The sequence below is a fragment of the Humulus lupulus genome, chromosome 9 (genome assembly GCF_963169125.1).
Source record: "Humulus lupulus chromosome 9, drHumLupu1.1, whole genome shotgun sequence".
NCBI classification, from domain to species: Eukaryota; Viridiplantae; Streptophyta; class Magnoliopsida; order Rosales; family Cannabaceae; genus Humulus; species Humulus lupulus.
The window spans coordinates 4009034-4028553 of NC_084801.1; the positions used below are offsets into that span (position 1 = coordinate 4009034).

General features: G+C 35.6%; 1 protein-coding gene across 2 annotated transcripts; it reads left to right on the plus strand.

Moving 5' to 3' along the window:
- The first annotated feature begins 9346 nt into the window (after positions 1 to 9346).
- LOC133801830 (anaphase-promoting complex subunit 7-like) lies at positions 9347 to 12404 on the plus strand. 2 transcript variants are annotated; one of them, XM_062240062.1, is made up of 8 exons: positions 9347 to 9574; positions 9712 to 9775; positions 9862 to 9943; positions 10066 to 10125; positions 10398 to 10443; positions 10786 to 10859; positions 11164 to 11214; positions 11324 to 12404. In XM_062240062.1, exons 2-8 carry the CDS (start codon positions 9726 to 9728, stop codon positions 11486 to 11488), a joined length of 528 nt encoding a protein of 175 aa, XP_062096046.1. In that variant the 5' UTR covers positions 9347 to 9574; positions 9712 to 9725; the 3' UTR covers positions 11489 to 12404. The 2 variants fall into 2 exon arrangements, with proteins under 2 accessions (XP_062096046.1, XP_062096047.1); XM_062240063.1 differs by having other exon boundaries at positions 9349 to 9574; positions 9712 to 9792; positions 11324 to 12400.
- The last annotated feature ends 7116 nt before the right edge of the window (positions 12405 to 19520 follow it).

The window sequence follows — 19520 nt, forward strand, 5'->3', positions numbered from 1 at the left end:
AGATCCATCGAAGGTAGAGGCCGTGAAGGATTGGCCCAGACCAAAGAACGCATTTGAAGTAAGAAGCTTCTTAGGGCTAGCAGGTTACTATAGAAAGTTGTAGAGGGCTTTTTCTAAGATAGCCACTCCACACACCAACCTGACCCGGAAGCAACAAAAGTTTAACTGGAACGATAAGTGTGAAGAAAGCTTCCAGTTGCTTAAAGATAAGCTTTGCTCAACACCAATACTTAGAGTACCAACACCCGACGATAAGTTCGTTGTCTAATGCGATGCATCAAAGCTAGGATTGGGAAGCGTGTTGATGCAAAAACGACAAAGTGATAGCCTACGCCTCACGTCAGTTGAAGGAGTATGAACAACGCTATCCAACTCACGATATGGAGTTGGCAGCGGTGGTCGTTGCAAATCTGGCACCATTATCTTTACGGAGAACGGTGAGAGATTTATACGGACCACAAGAGTTTAAAATACTTCTTTACGCAGAAGGAGCTCAACATGAGGCAGCGCAGGTGGATAGAATTAGTCAAGGATTACGACTAAGAAATCCTATACCACCCAGGGAAGGCGAACGTAGTTGCCGATGCGCTTAGTAAGGAAAAGCTATGGGAACTTAGCAACCTTATCCGGAATTGAAAAGCCTCTACAGCAGGAGCTTATCAGTGCCGGAATAAATGTGATTATAGGCAAGCTGGCTAACTTGTCTATCCAATCGAATCTGCTAGAGGACATACGGATTGGTCAGAGACATGATGACACGCTAGCAGCACATATGGAAGCAGTCAGAGAAGGCAAGAATACAGATTTCTCAATATCTAGCCAAGGATTATTGAGATATAAGGATCGGGTATGCGTGCCAAGTGATCGAAGTATTAAGAAGACGATTCTAGAAGAAGCAATACCCCGTACTCAGTTCATCCAGGGTCTACCAAGATGACTCATGACATCAAGGCAGTCTATTGGTGGCCAGGGATGAAGAAGGAGATAGCGAAGTATGTATCTAAATGTCTGGTATGCCAACAAGTGAGAGCGGAGCATCAGCGGCCTGCAGGTTTAATGCAACCGCTTAGCATACCAAATGGAAGTGGTACGATATAGCCATGGACTTCGTGACGGGTCTGCCAAAGACGAATAAGCAGCATGATTCCGCTTGGATAGTCATAGATAGACTAACCAAGTCGGCTCATTTTCTGCCTGTTAAGACTTCATATACGGCAGACCAATATGCAGACATCTACATCCAAGAGATTGTACGATTGCATGGAATCCCCAAGACGTTAGTGTCAGATAGAGGATCAGTATTTACGTCAAGATTTTGGAGAAGCTCACAGCAAGCTATGAGTACTAAGTTAAGCCTTAGTACAGCTTTCCATCCTCAGACAGATGGGCAGTCTGAGCGTACGATTCAGATCTTAGAGGATATGCTACGCGCGTGTATACTTGATTTTGGAGGATCGTGGAACAAGTACTTACCACTGATCGAGTTCTCATACAACAACAGCTACCAGTCAACGATCGGAATAGCACCTTATGAGTTGCTATATGGACGAAGGTACCGATCACCGTTGCACCAGGACGAGGTAGGAGAAAGGCAGCTTCTAAGGCCCGAAGCTCTTAGACAAGCTCAAGAAGCAGTAACGCTTATTAGACAGCGTATGCTAGCTGCTCAAAGCCGTCAGAAAAGATATGCGGATACCAAGCGACGCGATGTGGAATCCTAAGTTGGAGATCAAGATATCTCCTATGAAAAGTGTCAAGCGGTTCGGAAAGAAAGGCAAGCTTAGTCCCCGATTCATAGGTCCTTTTAGATATTGGACAAGTGGGAACAGTTGCGTATAGACTAGCCCTACCGCCAGCATTAGCCGATAGTCACAACGTCTTCCACATCTCGATGTTACGCAAATATGTGTCAGACCCATCTCACGTCCTCAAGAACGATACGATAGCGCTCCAGAAAGACTTAAGTTACGAGGAACGACCGGTTAACATCCTAGATAGAGGGATGAAGTAGTTACGGTCCAAGAGCCTTCTTATAGTCAAAGTACTATGGAGCAATAGTTCTGAATGCGAGGCAACGTGGGAGTTGGAGGAGGACATGCAAGGCCGGTATCCGGAGTTATGTGATAAGTAAATTTCGAGGACGAAATTCTTTTTAGTAGGGGAGAATTGTAGAGTCCAAGAACTTTACTTAGCTAAGATAGATAGTAGTATGATAGTATGTATAGTATTATCTTTGCTACTATGGATTTTTGGTTCAGACCAGGAATTATTTGGACACTCATAGTAGTACTTATAGATTTTCTAAGTTTAATCTATAGTTTAAGAATATTAAGTATAACCTAAGGTTTGATTAATGTGACTGATATTAAGGATTATATTTATTATATTATAAGGTTTAGACATCAACCAATAGGATTTTAAGCACATGTTATGAATGGTAATTAAGGATTAAGTATTTTTTAGGATTAAATTAAATAAGGGTAAAGTTTGAATGTTATAGGGTCAGTCAGCAGCTTTGAATACGTTGAGGGCTTAGTCAAGGCTGTTTACTCCATTCAAACTTAGCTAAAAATGTGTAATTTCGTGTTTAATTATTCAGCGAGTGCCGATATATCGCAGCTATGGGGGGCGATATGTCGCAGCACGTAGATACGGAAAACACGAAACGATGCACGGTCGCCTCGGGCATACTGGCCCAGGCGATATATCGCCTACAGGGGGCGATATATCGCCTCCACCAGCATGTTTTCAAACTCTTTTGAATTCATTTCCTTTCATCCATTCAAACTCCTTCAACAGTCCAGCATCTTTTGAACGAGTCTTCAGCCTCTGCTGAACGATTATTCAAATGATTTTCACCTAAAAAGCCATTATTTTTATTCAAGTAAAATCAAGATACTTTCATTCCCAAACTCTATAAATAGGACCTAGTACCCAGCCATTATTCACCTTTTACTCTAAGTTCAGAAGCTGCTAGTGCTAAGTGAGTGTGAGAGTGTAAACACCTGGTTTGGGAAATCATAAGCTTAAACATCATAAGCTTATCAAACACTTTGGGAAGTGAGATTCTATAGTATTTCGGTTGTGGTGTAGATCTATCTTACAAGTCTTTGAGGTAACCAAAACTCTAGTTCATTTCTGTATTATGTTATTTTCTTCCTCATAGTCTTCTACTCAATCTCTAACCTTAATCTTCATTTTGGTTAGGGGATCTAAGTTCTTGAAGCACATAAGTTTGGTAAGTGTGACTTTCAATGGTTTAGTCTTTCCATCTCCTTCATTTAATCTCTTTTCCTTCTTTAGACTCACTCTTGTTCATTATGGTTTTAGGAGTGTTCCAAAAGTCCCAACTCAGTCCATCATATCCCGGTAACTTTGGTAAGGAAAATAGGCTAGAATCTATATGTTTTATGTTTATGTTATCTTATGTGTTATGTTATGATATGTTATGAATATGTTATGAATATGTTATGCATGTGTTTGTTGTAGGCTTGGGCATATGCCCTATTTGACTAACAAGACCCCAAAAAGATTGTGGGCATAAGCCTATTTAGCTGGTAGGACCCCACTAATCTCATGGGCATAAGCTTGTTTAGTCTATGGGACCCCAAGTAATAATGGCCATTATAATAAGTGTATTATGTGTTATGATATGTCTTTACGTTTATTATGAAATTTATGTGTATGACTATGTGTTAGATTTTCCTTGCTGGGCATTAGGCTCATTCCTTTCTGTTTATGTGCAGGAAATAAGTTTAGAGGCGGTAAGATTCGTGACGCTTAGAGGATGTGTATCGATGGTGAATGGAGTCAAGGGGCCGAGCGTTATTCGATTCGAGGATGTAGTCTTGTTTATGTTTTTTTATGGTTTTAGATGTATTTTCCGCATTTTCTATGTAATTTCTTTTTACTTTAAGTTATTTTTGTTTTAAAGACAATGGGTACCCATATCCTACTTATTTTTATGAAAGTAACCTTTGTTTCTATAAGTTTATAATAAATTATGGTATTTCCGCAAAAATGTAAGTTTTATGTATAGATTCGTTAATGGTCCAAATAGTCTAGATTAGTGGGTCATTACATGCTCCTTCAATCGCGTCAAAATCATCCTCAAATGTTCCTCGTGCTCTACTTCATCCTTGGAGTATACTAAGATATCGTCGATGAATACAACGATGAATTTATCTAAGTAATCCTTGAAGACCTTTTTCATTAAGTCCATAACGCGGCTGGTGTGTTAGCAAGACCAAAAGACATAACCAACTCGTAATGTCCATAACGAGTCCTAAAGGCTATCTTAGGAATATCTTCTCCTTTTACCTTGAGCTGATGATACCCGGACCTTAAATCGATCTTAGAGAATACAGTCGCGCCTCGGAGTTGATCGAATAAATCGTCAATCCGAGGTAGCGGGTGCTTGTTCTTAATCATTACTTTGTTCAGCTCACGGTAGTCTATGCACATCCGCATACTTCCGTCCTTCTTCTTCACAAATAGTACCGGAGCTCCCCATGGTGAATGGCTTGGCCTAATGAAACCCAAGTCTAGGAGTTCTTGTAGCTGCGTCTATAACTCCTTGAGTTCCGTAGGTGCCATCCGGTATGGTGCCTTAGAGATAGGCTCGGTGCCTGGTACTAATTCTATCGTGAAGTCTATCTCTCGAGTTGGCGGCAATCCTGTCAAGTCATCGGGAAATACCTCTGGAAATTCTTGTATAACTCGAACATCTCCATCCTTAAGTGGCGTCTCCCTTTCCACATTCGTGATGCTGGCTAAGAACGCTTGACATCCTTTCTCTATCCTTTGTTGAGCTTTGAGAGATGACACTAACGGGGTGCGTAATCCTGAAGCTTATCCCATGAAGCATCGTCTCTGGCTGTCAAGAGTCTCGAACATCACCTTCTTGCGTTTGCTGTCGATCGTTGCACCATGTCGTGCTAGCCGATCCATGCCTAGTATTACGTCGAAGTCCTTGATCACTAGCTCCATCAGGTCTCCTTCTAGTTCTATGTCCTCAATCTTGATCGGTACGCCTCGTACTATTCGTAATGATAGAACTACTTTGCCCGAAGGCAACTCGGTTACAAACCTAGTTCTAAATCTTTCACTAGGTTTGTCTAGTTTTTCTATCATTCCTAACGAGATATACAAGTATACTGTTACCAATCAAGCGATACTAGAACATATACTATCAAGGATAGGATCTGACCTGTAAATCCTTGTTACTAGCATGGGTTCCTCCTTGGGTCAATGTAAAGACTTTGGTCTGGAACCATCGTTTAATCCTTCTTCTCCTCACTAACATTCATCAGAATCCTTTCTACTTCGATTGCCGTTTCTAGAACATTGGCATAGGTACTGGTTCCCAGGTTTGCTAACTTAACCCCTAATTCCATCTTTAGTCTAAGTCCTCTGACGAACTTGGTCAACCTCGTAAAGTCGGTTGAGACCAACTCTGGTGCAAACTTGACTAATCTGTTGAATTGACGAGCATATTCTTCTACCATTAGCGATGACTGCCGAGGCGTAATAATTCTTGTGGAACGGCTCCACAAATCTTGTCCATATCATGGTGGTGACATCGTTATTCTGCTGAACTAAGTCCCACCATATTCTGGCATCCTTCCTGAGTAATGACAAGACGCAGGATATGCGGTTTGTATTACTGAGGTTCATGTGCGTAAGAATTGGCTTCACATTCCTTAGCCACTCTTCTGCCTCAAAGGGGTCTATAGTCCCTTCGAAGTTTGGAGCGTGCTGCTTGCAAAACCTTTCATACACTGACTCCATATTCGGTACTGGATGTGGCGCGTAGTTCGTCACTGGCCATCCCCCATATGGACGAACTTGTTGGGGTGCTAAGGCCATTTGTTGTAGCTGCGGCTGCGGTTGCGGCGGAGGCTGAGGCTGCGCCTGTTGACGTTGTTGCTGCAAGAGTTCCTCGACTTGTTGTCGTCGTCTAGCGATTTCCGCGGTGTTGTCAGCTGGCGGTGTCGGCGTGTTGCGTCTAGTAGTAGCACGCACTCCTCTTCTGCGAACTGGAGGGCATTATTGGTCGTTGGAACAACGTTGGAGGCGTTTTCGCTGGTGCGTGCAGATCTTCGGAGCGACATTTTCACCAAAAGTTCTAACAGTCGAGAACTTGTTAGAACTTACCCTAATAGGCTCTAAGGCAAAAACTTATTCTAAAACAAACATATCTCGGACCTATTTATTATGACTTCTTATGAAAAATTATATAGGTCTTTATTTATCATTAGAGTGGGTTTCTATACTTAGAAAAACAAGTCATCTTTATTTTCTAGGTGTGTTTCTACTCATCCTATATGACTTAATTCTCAGGCTCGAAACTTATCTTTGTTCCAAAGTTAACCATATTGAGGGAGGGCTGGGATCAGTAAAATCGTTCCCACTACTAAGGCCCCCTAACTCTCAATAAGGAAACTTGGTTCATTGATTTGTATCCACCTTCACTGAACTTAGTCATTATTCATTTTACTTATTACTTATTATGATTGCGAAAATAAAATCAAACTCATACATGATGATAAAATAACATAAAATTAATTTGGAAAAATAATTTTCACTTATTACAATCATAAAATAAAGAAACAAAACAAACAATGAAAAACTAGCTATTCTAAAAATCGGGATCTTCTACATCCGATCCTTCATCTAGCATATCATTATCTATCTCCTTATAATCATCATTGTCTTGAGCCTCAAAATTTCCTCGGGGAAGATTCAAGAAGATTCTATGTTGTTGCTCATTAGTGAATTGAAACTCTAAATCATAGGTGAACTTAAGTATGAGAGAATAATATCTTAGGGCTGCTTGTAAGTCATCGTCATTATTTATATTCTCCCATATTTCTTCTAAAGTTAAAATTGCTGAAGGAAAATCTTTTAAAAGCCTGATTACTAGGACATATTGTTCTGCAGCTCTCATCATAATTTGCCTAGATTTTTGAAGGTGACCTATCTCTTTGTGGAACAAGATCAATCTTCGAGTGATCTTTTCTAGTGCTCCTACGGTGTTTCTTGGCTCCCTTATTCTTTTTAAAGACTTAATGGCTCGGATATCCTCATTGCTTAAAGCTCCGTTCATTCTTAACTGAAAACATAAACACTAAACGTATTAGCTATACACATAGACAAAGTAACTTGTAACTTGTAACTTAAACACTTACTTGGCGGTCCGATTCGGAGCTTTGAGCATGTGTATCGAGGAGAACTTCATGCGAAGGAACCGTTTGCTCTGATACCAACTGTAACGACCCACTGCTCTAGACTTTTGGACCATTAATGAAACTATACATACAAATTCTTACTAAAACTTACATTTGCGAAAATATCATAATTTTATTAGAAAACTTATAAAACAACATTTACTTTCATAAGTAGGATATGGGTACCCATTGTCTTTAAAACAAAACATAATTTAAAATAAAAAGACATTACATAAATAGTGCGGAAAATACATGTAAAAAGACATAAAACAAAACTACATCCTCGAATGATCGAACTCTCGACTCCTTGAATCCATTCACCATCGATACACATCCTCTAAGCGTCACGAATCTTTCCACCTCTAAAGCTTATTTCCTGCACATAAACAGAAAGGAGTGAGCCTAATGCCCAGCAAGGAAAATCTAACACATAGTCATAAACATAAACATAGTTTCATAATAACGTAAAGACATATCATAACACATAATACACTTATTATAATGGCCATTATTACTTGGGGTCCCATAGACTAAACAAGCTTATGCCCATGAGATTAGTGGGGTCCTACCAGCTAAATAGGCTTATGCCCACAATCTTTTTGGGGTCTTGTTAGTCAAATAGGGCATATGCCCAAGCCTACAACATACACATGCACAACATAACATACTCATATCATATCACAACATAACACATAAGATAACATAAACATAAACATATAGATTCTAGCCTATTTTCCTTACCAAAGTTACCGGGATTATGGACTGAGTTGGGACTTTTGGAACACTCCTAAAACCATAAGAAAGAGTGAGTCTAAAGAAAGGAGATGAAATGAAAGAGATGGAAAGACTAAACCATAAAAACATACTTACCAACTTATATGCTTAAGAGCTTGGATTCCCTAACCAAAATAAGAATAAGGTTAGGGGACTGAGTAGAAGGTTTTGAGAAAGGAAATAACATAAAATACAGAAAGGAACTAGAGTTTTGGGTTTACCTCAAAGATTGCAAGATCAATCTAACCTTCACCGAAATACTATAGAACTCACTTCCCAAAGTGTTTGATAAGCTTATGATGTTTAAGCTTATAGTTTTTCCCCAAACCAGGTGTTTACACTCTCACACTCACTTAACACTAGCAGCTTCTGAACTTAGAGCAAATGGTGAGTAATGGCTGGGTACTAGGTCCTATTTATAGAGTTTGGGAATGAAAATATCTTGATTTTACTTGAATAAAAATAATGGCTTTTTAGGTGAAAATCATTTGAATAATCGTTCAGCAGAGGCTGAAGACTCGTTCAGAAGATGCTGGACTGTTGAAGGAGTTTGAATGGCTGAAGGGAAAAGAATTCAAATGTATTTGAATTCATGCTGGTGGAGGCGATATATCGCCCCCTATAGGCGATATATCGCCTGGACCTTTGTTCCCGAGGCGACCGTGCATCGATTCGTGTTTTCCGTATCTACGTGCTGCGATATATCGCCCCCTATAGCTGCGATATATCGGCATACGCTGAATATTTAAACACGAATTTACACATTTTTAGCTAAGTTTGAATGGAGTAAACAGCCTTGACTAAGCCCTCAACGTACTCAAAGCTGCTGACTGACCCTATAACATTCAAACTTTACCCTTATTTAATTTAATCCTCAAAAATACTTAATCCTTAATTACCATTCAAAACATGTGCTTAAAATCCTATTGGTTGATGTCTAAACCTTATAATATAATAATAAAATCCTTAATATCAGTCACATTAATCAAACCTTAGGTTATACTTTAATATTCTTAAACTATAGGTTAAACTTAGAAAATCTATAAGTACTACTATGAGTGTCCAAATAATTCCCGGTCTGAACCAAAAATCCACAGTAACAAAGATAATGCTATAAATACTATCATACTATAATATATCTTAGCTAAGTAAAGTTCTTGGACTCTACATTTATAATAATTTTTATATCAACATTTAAATTTATTATTCTTTAACCTATTTATAAAATTAATTATATTATTAACTATATTATTCTTGAATAGTCTAAATTATATGAATATATATAGGTGGCAAAATTTTGGAGCCAAATGAAATAACGGGAGGCAATTGAAATAACTGGAGGCAATTGAAATACATATTTCCTTTTTTTATTCTCTCTAAAGTAACCCATCTCATTCCCTCAACTCTCTTCTCTTAGCCTCACCCTCTCTCTTCTCGTCTTTTTATCTCCCTCACATCTAACCTCTCAGATCTCTTTCCAAGTATTCTCTTGCAGGTGGCTGGCGTAGGAGTCTCGACGGAGATAGCGACGGCGACGGCGACGGGGCTCGACCGAATAATCAACACTCTAGGTTTAGTTTTATTTTTCTATTTTTTTTCCTTTCCACTCACAGTAACACGTTGAAATTTATGTACTGCATACTCTTCTCTCTCACATCACTCGCACTCCCTCTCTTTCTCATTCTCTCATTCGTTCTTCCTCTCTCAGGTGCGAAGGAGTGGATGCACCAATCTGGGTGCTTAGCAGAGGAGTGGCTTCGACGGTGCCGTGGGTGCGTCTGGGATGGAGGTATTTTTTTCTCTTTTTTTCCTTTCTGAAATCTGAGTTTATAATTTAATGTTCTAAGTTGATTTTTAGGTCATTGGGTATGAACGGATCTGTCACAGCTTTAGCAGAGCGAAGGGTTTCTGCCAAAGAGATTGTTTCACTGTCTCCTCAGGTTTGTTTCTTTATCAGATAATGATTTATATTCAGCTTATTAAGTAATTTATTAGTTTTAGACTGTGAAAATTCAAGATTCTTCCACTCAAACATTTATCATCTTTGTATTATTCAATCCAGACTGCAAACAGAAGTGGTAGGGCTCCCTTTGATTGTTTTGACTCAAGTCGTTGGCTTCAAGTAAGTACTGTACAAGTTGCTACTTGCTAATGTATGTAGTCATTAGTTATATATACATATATGATATATATATATATTTAACCATCGACATTCTTTTGTACAACACATTGGAGAATTTTGCAAGTTGCTACTTGAACAAAGGCATAAGCCTTTTTGTCTGCTAATCTGACGCATTTCATCTTCCAACAACTTGCCTTTTGAGCTTTGCATAGACTAGAACTAGTTATCTCTATAATAGTCTTACACATTTCATACAACAATATTCCATGCAGCGGTATGTTGAGGCCCAGTGCTGCATTGCTTCAAATGACTACAAAGGTAACTAACCCACCTTTTATGTGTATATGTGATAACCGAGAAAATATTTGCTTGGATGAGTTATATGTAATTAATTAATGACCAAATGTCAAGCTTCATGTACTACATATATCTATTTTGTTGAGATTCAAACATGACCTATGTGCTTCAAACTCCATGCAAAGTTTAGAAATTCTAACATCTAACCAAGATCTAAGTGCAGCCACTTGAGGCTAAGCTCAAGTGGCTGTGCTGGTAAGTGGTCCGGGTTCAAGTCTAAGTAAATGCAACTTCTAAAAAATAAAAAGTGTGCCAGTGTCTAATTTTGAACCACATCATCTTGTTTTTCATGTGTGTTTGCAGGTGGTCTGGAACTATTTACAGATCTTTCACAGCGTTTCCCTAATAATATGCACTTATTACTTGAGATTGCAAAGGTTAGTTAGTAATAAATTGCATTTCGAAGTTCATATTCTACATTTGATAGCTTTTTGTGGCCTATTTTGTTACTTGAAAAAAAAAATCCTCGTTTTTGAGAGGTGGGTATTGACCTTATTTGAATTGGTTTTTACTGAGAGCCTGTTGAGAAATGTCTGAGGTAGTTAGTGATTGTAAAAAAAAATTAAATATTGATTTATTTCTATGCAAAATTAACGAGAATATGCCTTCTTTGTTGCTCTGCTTCTTCAATTAAATCCTACCATTGATTACTTATTTTGCTGTGTAACACAAATTTTGAAGGTTGAAGCAATCATTGGAAAAAATGATGAGGCCATTATGAATTTTGAGAAGGTAAACTTGTTTTTGTTATGCTGGAGTGCTTGTTCATTCTTCTGTCGCCCTCATAAAAAATGAAGACAAATCCATCCTTAATAAAAAAACAAGAAATTGGTCCATGCAGGCTCGATCAATTGATCTGTATCTGGTGACTTATATGGATGAGTATGCAATGCTTCTAAAGATAAAGTCTGATTTTTCAAAGCTAAATAAATTGGTGCATGATTTGTTGGTCACTGATCCTACAAGGCCAGAAGTTTTTGTAGCTTTATCTGTTCCGAGGCTTTGAGTTGTATTTTCTTATTTTATTTTTGTCTAAGGTCATAGACTGGTTTGTCTTAGTTCATGATCTTGTTTGTTTAGTATGTTTTTGATATGTTCTTTGATTTTATTGTGCGATTAAATTTAATTGTGGTGGCTTTAAGAGTTAATTTCAAATTTGTGGCTTTATGAGTTTTGGATTGTTGGCTTGGTGGCTTTGATGTAACTTTTATGATTTATGTTGATTAAATCCCTAATAATTTGAAGGGTTTATGATGATTGATTTTTCTGAGGCAATTTTTTTTATGCTCTTTTTGAGGTAATTTTTTATAATATGTATCGATCCTTTTTTGTTGCTCTGGTTTGTTGTGTTTAGTTCTTTAGTGTTTCATATCATCATATTTTTGTATTCTGATTTATTTTTAGGCAATCTGTTGTGGTAGGTGTCATTGTTACTTTGAATTATTTTGGCCTATGATGTTCAAGAATAAATATACTTATTTTATGTTGGTGATTATGACACTTGATGTGCTCATATTTTATTTTTATTTTTAATATATGTTGGTATCTCAAGTGTCGTAAATGCCCATAATAATAAGTCATATATTTTTTGAAATCCTTATGATGATTAAATTGGGGATATTTATTTTGCTGAAATTAATTATAAAGTCCTTCTCACTGGCGCCAATTCGAACCCCACCTCCGGCCATTGTCGGTGTCCACCTCCCAAAGTCATCATCGACATTCACAATAAGTTCAGTCAGAGAAAAGGAGGCTATCATGCAATGATCCCAAAGTGAAGAATAGGAAGAATGTCAAGAAAAATGACATTATTGAGTTTTCAATGACCTAAAAATAATGTATAGATATTTTTTTTTTATGAAATGTGCTTCTTAATAAGCAATGAATATTGTATAATATATGTTTGCTTATTTTTTTATTAAAGTTAAATAATTTATTTGATTAATAATGTTAAATATTTTTCAAATTAATTACTTTCATTTATTATTTATGTTAAATAAAATTTATATATAATTAAAATTACCTACATAGAAATATTATATTTACTCACAAATAAATAAGTGTAGGTAAAAATAAGTATACTACAACATGTCACGTTGTAGAGTCCAAGAACTTTACTTAGCTAATTGTTTAGTAGTATTATAGTATGTTTAGTGTTATCATTGTTACTTTGGATTTTTGGTTCAGACCGGGAGTTATTTGGACACTCATAGTAGTACTTATAGATTTTCTAAGTTTAACCTATAGTTTAAGAATATTAAGTATAACCTAAGGTTTGATTAATGTGTCTGATATTAAGGATTATATTATTATATTATAAGGTTTAGACATCAACCAATAGGATTTTAAGCACATGTTTTGAATGGTAATTAAGGATTAAGTATTTTTGAGGATTAAATTAAATAAGGGTAAAAGTTTGAATGTATAGGGTCAGTCAGCAGCTTTGAGCACGTTGAGGGCTTAGTCAAGGCTGTTTACTCCATTCAAACTCAGCTAAAAATGTGTAAATTCGTGTTTAAATATTCAGCGTATGCCGATATATCGCAGCTATAGGGGGCGATATGTCGCAGCACGTAGATACGGAAAACACGAATCGATGCACGGTCGCCTCGGGAACAAAGGTCCAGGCGATATATCGCCTATAGGGGGCGATATATCGCCTCCACCAGCATGAATTCAAATACATTTGAATTCTTTTCCCTTCAGCCATTCAAACTCCTTCAACAGTCCAGCATCTTCTGAACGAGTCTTCAGCCTCTGCTGAACGATTATTCAAATGATTTTCACCTAAAAAGCCATTATTTTTATTCAAGTAAAATCAAGATATTTTCATTCCCAAACTCTATAAATAGGACCTAGTACCCAGCCATTATTCACCATTTGCTCTAAGTTCAGAGGCTGCTAGTGTTAAGTGAGTGTGAGAGTGTAAACACTTGGTTTGGGGAAAAACTATAAGCTTAAACATCATAAGCTTATCAAACACTTTGGGAAGTAAGTGAGTGCTATAGTATTTCGGTGGATGTTAGATTGATCTTGCAATCTTTGAGGTAAACCCAAAACTCTAGTTCTTTTCTGTATTTTTATGTTATTTCCTTTCTCAAAACCTTCTACTCAGTCCCCTAACCTTATTCTTATTTTGGTTAGGGAATCCAAGCTTTTAAGCATATAAGTTGGTAAGTATGTTTTCTATGGTTTACTCTTTCCATCTCTTTCATTTCATCTCCTTTCTTTAGACTTACTCTTTCTTATGGTTTTAGGAGTGTTCTAACAATCCCAACTCAGTCCATAATCTCGGTAACTTTGGTAAGGAAAATAGGCTAGAATCTACATGTTTATGATTATGCTATTTTATGTGTTATGTTTTCATATGTTATATGTTATTGATGTGTATGTTGTAGGCTTGGGCATATGCCTATTTGACTAACAAGACCCCAAAAGGATTGTGGGCATAAGCCTATTTAGCTGGTAGGACCCCACTAATCTCATGGGCATAAGCTTGTTTAGTCTATGGGACCCCAAGTAATAATGGCCATTATAATAAGTGAATTATGTGTTATGATATGTCTTTATGTTTTCTTATGAAATTATGTATATGACTATGTGTTAGGTTTTCCTTGCTGGGCATTAGGCTCACTCCTTTCTGTTTATGTGCAGGAAAATAAGTTTAGAGGCGGTAAGATTCGTGACGCTTGGAGGATGTGTATCGATGGTGAATGGAGTCAAGGGGCCGAGTGTTATTCGATTCGAGGATATAGTCTCCTTTTATGTTTTTTTTTGGTTTTTATGTGTATTTTCCGCATTATTATGTAATGTCTTTTATTTTAAATCATGTTTTGTTTTACAAACAATGGGATCCCATAATCCTTCTTAGTATTCTGTTTCTTTGTAAATAACTCTTATTTTTCAAGTTACTCAATAAATTATGGTATTTTTGTAAAAATGTAAGTTTTATGTATAGTTTCGATAATGGTCCAATTAGTCTAGATTAGTGGGTCATTACACACGTGGACCAATCATTTAGTGCCACATAACCGATAAAAATGGGATAAGTAACACAATCATTCGAATTCTCTTGTAGCACGTGGATAAATTATTGTCTGACACGTGGAGCAACCACAAGATGCCAAGTGGCGGTTTTGATGTATGCCACGTAGGATGCCACGTCATCAGACACATAAACTATGGAAACCATGTCAGCAGACATGTAGGATGCCACATCATCAAACACGTCATCTGCTGACTCATCAACTGATTTATAACTTAGTGGGGTCCACTGATTCTTTTACCTACCAGTATTAATAAGTGTAGGTAAAGACTCTTTCCCCACTAACCTTTACCTACCAATCTCTACTAATTCAATATTGGTAGGTAATCCATATTACCCACCATTAGACTAGTTTTACCTACACTTACAATTGGTAGGTAAAGATCCCATTTTCTTGTAGTGAATGAAATGAAACATCAATGATATGAGCCATTCATGGTTCACTGACTTCAGTATGAAACAGTATACTAAATGCAGATGCAGAGGTTTCCTACTGTAAGCAAATGCAGAGGCTATAAACTTATGTTTTTTTTTTTTTGCCTTTCACAATTTCAGTTGCAATTGGTCTGTTATGGGGCATTTTGTACTATTTTGCTGGCACAAGACAGCAATAGTGTTTTAAAATACCTATTTTAAGATCTTTATGTAATAAATCATGGACTATATGCATATGCTCTAATTTCAATTATTCTTGATCAACATGAAATGTCATCAAACTGTTTAACCATAAGCAATAGTTGTACTCCTGATGTAGTAAGATTATTCCAATATGATTATGACCAGGTATTGTTTTATGAAACTACAGATTGGGATGGAGGATGGAATGCTGAAATGGGTTTTATGAAATGGATAGAAAACAAAATAATTAAATTGTCAAATGTACTATATTTTTTTTTACTGAAATAGTCTAAAATTAATAACAATTACATGAGATAAGAACAAATAATTCTTATCTAAAAATGGTTCAATTAATGAATTAGAATTTCATTACCAAATAAGACAGCCATGCAGCCATCACCACATACCACAGACAGTTACTTACATGGAATAAAATTCCCTACTAAACCCAATATCACAACACTATCTTTAAAAGAACTTTATAAAGAAAATATAAATATAAATATATTTTATATTTTATATTTAATAGGTAATATATGTAAATTTTTAGTTTATATATTTAAAGATATCCAAGAGACAATATATATAGATTCGATTTTTAAATATACTGATGACATCTAATGGAGTTGGTCAATATATTTGTAACTTATATGTTATGTTTTCTCCTTATATATTTGGATTGGCATGTTTTGGTGCTGGGAAATTTTTGCAACACAATGACTTGAGTCCATGAATTAAAAGTTCATTCATTTTGCAACTATTTCATATAAATTGGATTAATTTACATGTACTTTAGCTAAACAATAAATTTATTATGTTAAAAAAAATTAAATAAGGCACTCATGAAACAATAATAAAGGCAAATTCAAACACTGCATGGATGGAATGGTATCACACACCCAAATCCAAAAAAGAAAGACTTTTCAACGTTTTAAATTAATAAGTAAAACCCCATAAAGTTGATTTGATTAATTTTGAAAAATCCATGTTTAACTGTAAAGGACACCAAATTCAAAATCAATGTACATTTTACCCAAAAATAATGACAGTATATCTCACAGTGCTTAATCAAATCATAAAATGTATATATAGACAAGGTTATTTGTCAGAAGTTACAATTTTATCAATCTTTGATACAGATCTGTGAGAGTAGTGACCACATCAAATATTTTTTTTTTTTTTAAAGAACACATAAAAGATTTTATTTTTTTTGAACGAACACATCAAAGATTTCTTGAGCAACCAAGGTTTGAACTTTTACAGGATATTATTACAATGTTCAACATGCATATAAAAAATTCTAATAACCACTAATTTTTTTTACAAGATTATTAGTTTATTAAAGACAAGAAGAGCAAATAAAAATTACGGTTACTTAATATGTTTCTTCATTCATATATGGTCTAATAGAATAAGTAAATATGTAGAAATTTTCATGAGATTATTATTTGATTCATATTTACTTGTAAGAGCAACATGAAAATCTGCTTTCTTTTTCAGAAAGACTGATCAGTGATTCAGTGAAGTACTGAACTTAAAAAAATTATTGACCCAATAATAATAAGTAAACAAACAGATATAAAACAAAACCCATTTTCTGAAACATTATTAATAATTAAAATTCAAAAGTAAGTTTAATTCCACACGCCTTACATAAATATGTATAGATCAGATTATATGTTGCTAACAGAAGCAGACAAACTGATAGTGAAAGCACAACGAATACGAAAGAAAGAAAAAAAACAAAACTATGTATGTTTTATCAAATTGGTAAAGAGAACCCCAGTAACAAGCTAATAAAAATTGTTTGTTGCTGAAGCACTAGTATCAAGCTTCATGAAAACAAAATGTTAAAAAATACAGTAAAGGTGCCTAATTTGTGTACCTGAATTCAATGGTTATATGCTCAAAGTGGCCATGTCATTATGGTTTGCTTATATATATACACACACACAAACATAATGGCCAACTATTGAGCTAAACTATTCATTTACTCAAAGTGATGTGTATGTGAGATATTTAAGCACCATGGTGTCCATTAATTCTTTTCTTAGTTTTTATGATATTAATTAAAAAAGTTTTGAGAAAGTACTGCATTTTCTACGTTTTTAGATTATATGTGCTCTGTAATTGCATTATCAACCTGTCATGAAATTAATATAATCCTAATACATATTTAGTTTTAAATAATTAGAATACTATCTTTTTAACATAACTAGGAGGAGCTTTTATATTTATTTGGTACCAAATTATTTCAGAGCTTGTCTGTCTGCTTATTTTATAGTGTAATGTCTTCTTTTAACCACCCATTTTCATTTGTAAAAGTTATGATTAAATGCTTTCAATTTCACCATCCATCATGCCAGTTTCAAATAATGTTTGTTTGAATCAATTTGATAGCTATAAGTTGGTGTGTTGTGAACCTTTCCATATACATGCATTGACAGTATTGTCATTGTGTATTGTCATTTTTATTGGGTTATTTAAAAAATTCTATCATTATTTGATCACTTACCTGATTAAAAAAGACTAGAGTTTTTCTTCTCTTTCTTTTTTTTTAATGACATAAAAAAAGTTTCCTTAACAATAGCCTTGGTAGAACATTAGAGTGTAAGCTCTTTCATTCAAGCTGTTGATATTTAATTTTGTTTATTCGTATTTGTAATGACCCACTAATCTAGACTTTTGGACCATTAACGAAACTATACATACCATCCTTGATAGAACTTACATTTGCAAAAATACCATAATTTTATTAAGTAACTTGTAAAAATAAGAGTTACTTACAAAATAAATACCAAGAAGGATATGGGATCCCATTGTCTTTAAAAAAAAAACATGGTTTAAAATAAAAAGACATTACATAAATAGTGCGGAAAATACATGTAAAGACATAAAACAGAAACTACATCCTCGAATCGAATAACGCTCGGCTCCTTGACTCCATTCATCATCGATACACAATCCCAAGCATCCACGAACCTTACCGCCTCTTAAAGCTATTTTCCTGCACATAAAACAAAAAGGAATGAGCCTAATGACCAACAAGGAAAATCTAACACATAGTCATAAACATAAATTTCGTAATAAACGTAAAGACATATCATAACACTTAATACATACACTTATTATAATGGCCATTATTACTTGGGGTCCCATAGACTAAACAAGTCATATGCCCATGGGGTTAGTGGGGTCCTACTAGCTAAGTAGGTCATATGCCCATAACCCATTTGGGGTCTTGTTAGTCATATGGGTCATATGCCCAAGCCTACAAACATATATACATACATATCCATAACATATTTCATAAAATAACACATAAGATAACATAAGCATAAAACATATAGATTCTATCCTATTTTCCTTACCAAAGTTACCGGGATATGTGGACTGAGTTGGGACTTTTGGAACACTCCTAAAACCATATATAAAGGGTGAGTAGATTTGAAGAAAAGAGATGAAATGAAAGGAATGGAAAGAATAAACCATTGAAAGTCATACTTACCAAAACTTATGTGCTCAAGAACTTAGATTCCCTAACCAAAATGAGAATGAGGTTAGAAGACTGAGTAGAAGACTAAGAGAAGGGAAACATAAACATAACATAAAACAAATGAACTAGAGTTTTGGTTTACCTCAAAGTCTTGTAAGACCAATCTACACCACAACCGAAATACTATAGAACCTTACTTCCCAAAGTGTTTGATAAGCTTATGATGTTTAAGCTTATGATTTCCCCAACCCAAGTGTTTAACTTTCACACTCTCCTAGCACTTGCAGCTTCTGAACTTAGAGTAAAAGGTGAATAATGGCTGGGTACTAGGTCCTATTTATAGAGTTTGGGAATGAAGAAATCTTAATTTTACTTGAATAAAAATAATAGCTTTTTAGGTGAAATAATTTGAATAATCGTTCAACAGAGGCTGAAGACTCGTTCAAAAGATGTTGGACTTATGAAGAAGTTGAATGGCTGAAAGGGAAAAGAATTCAAAAACGTCTGAATATACACTGAAGGAGGCGATATATCGCCCCCTGTAGGCGATATATCGCCTGGGCCAGTATGCCCGAGGCGACTGTGCATCGTCTCGTGTTTTCCGTATCTACGTGCTGCGATATATCGCCCCCTATAGCTGCGATATATCGGCACACGCTGATTAATTAAACACGAAATTACACATTTTTAGCTAAGTTTGAATGGGGTAAACAGCCTTGACTAAGCCCTCAACGTATTCAAAGCTGCTGACTAACCCTATAACATTCAAACTTTACCCTTAATTAATTTAATCCTCCAAAATACTTAATCTTTAATTACCCATTCATAACATGTGCTTAAAATCCTATTGGTTGATATCTAAACCTTATAATATAATAA

Coding starts and splice junctions, on each gene's coding strand:
- LOC133801830 (XM_062240062.1), top strand. CDS start 9,726: ATGCACCAATCTGGGTGCTTAGCAGAGGAGTGGCTTCGACGGTGCCGT. Junction 9,776..9,861: donor TGGCTTCGACGGTGCCGTGG/GTGCGTCTGGGA, acceptor GTTGATTTTTAG/GTCATTGGGTATGAACGGAT. Junction 10,444..10,785: donor TGCTTCAAATGACTACAAAG/GTAACTAACCCA, acceptor GTGTGTTTGCAG/GTGGTCTGGAACTATTTACA.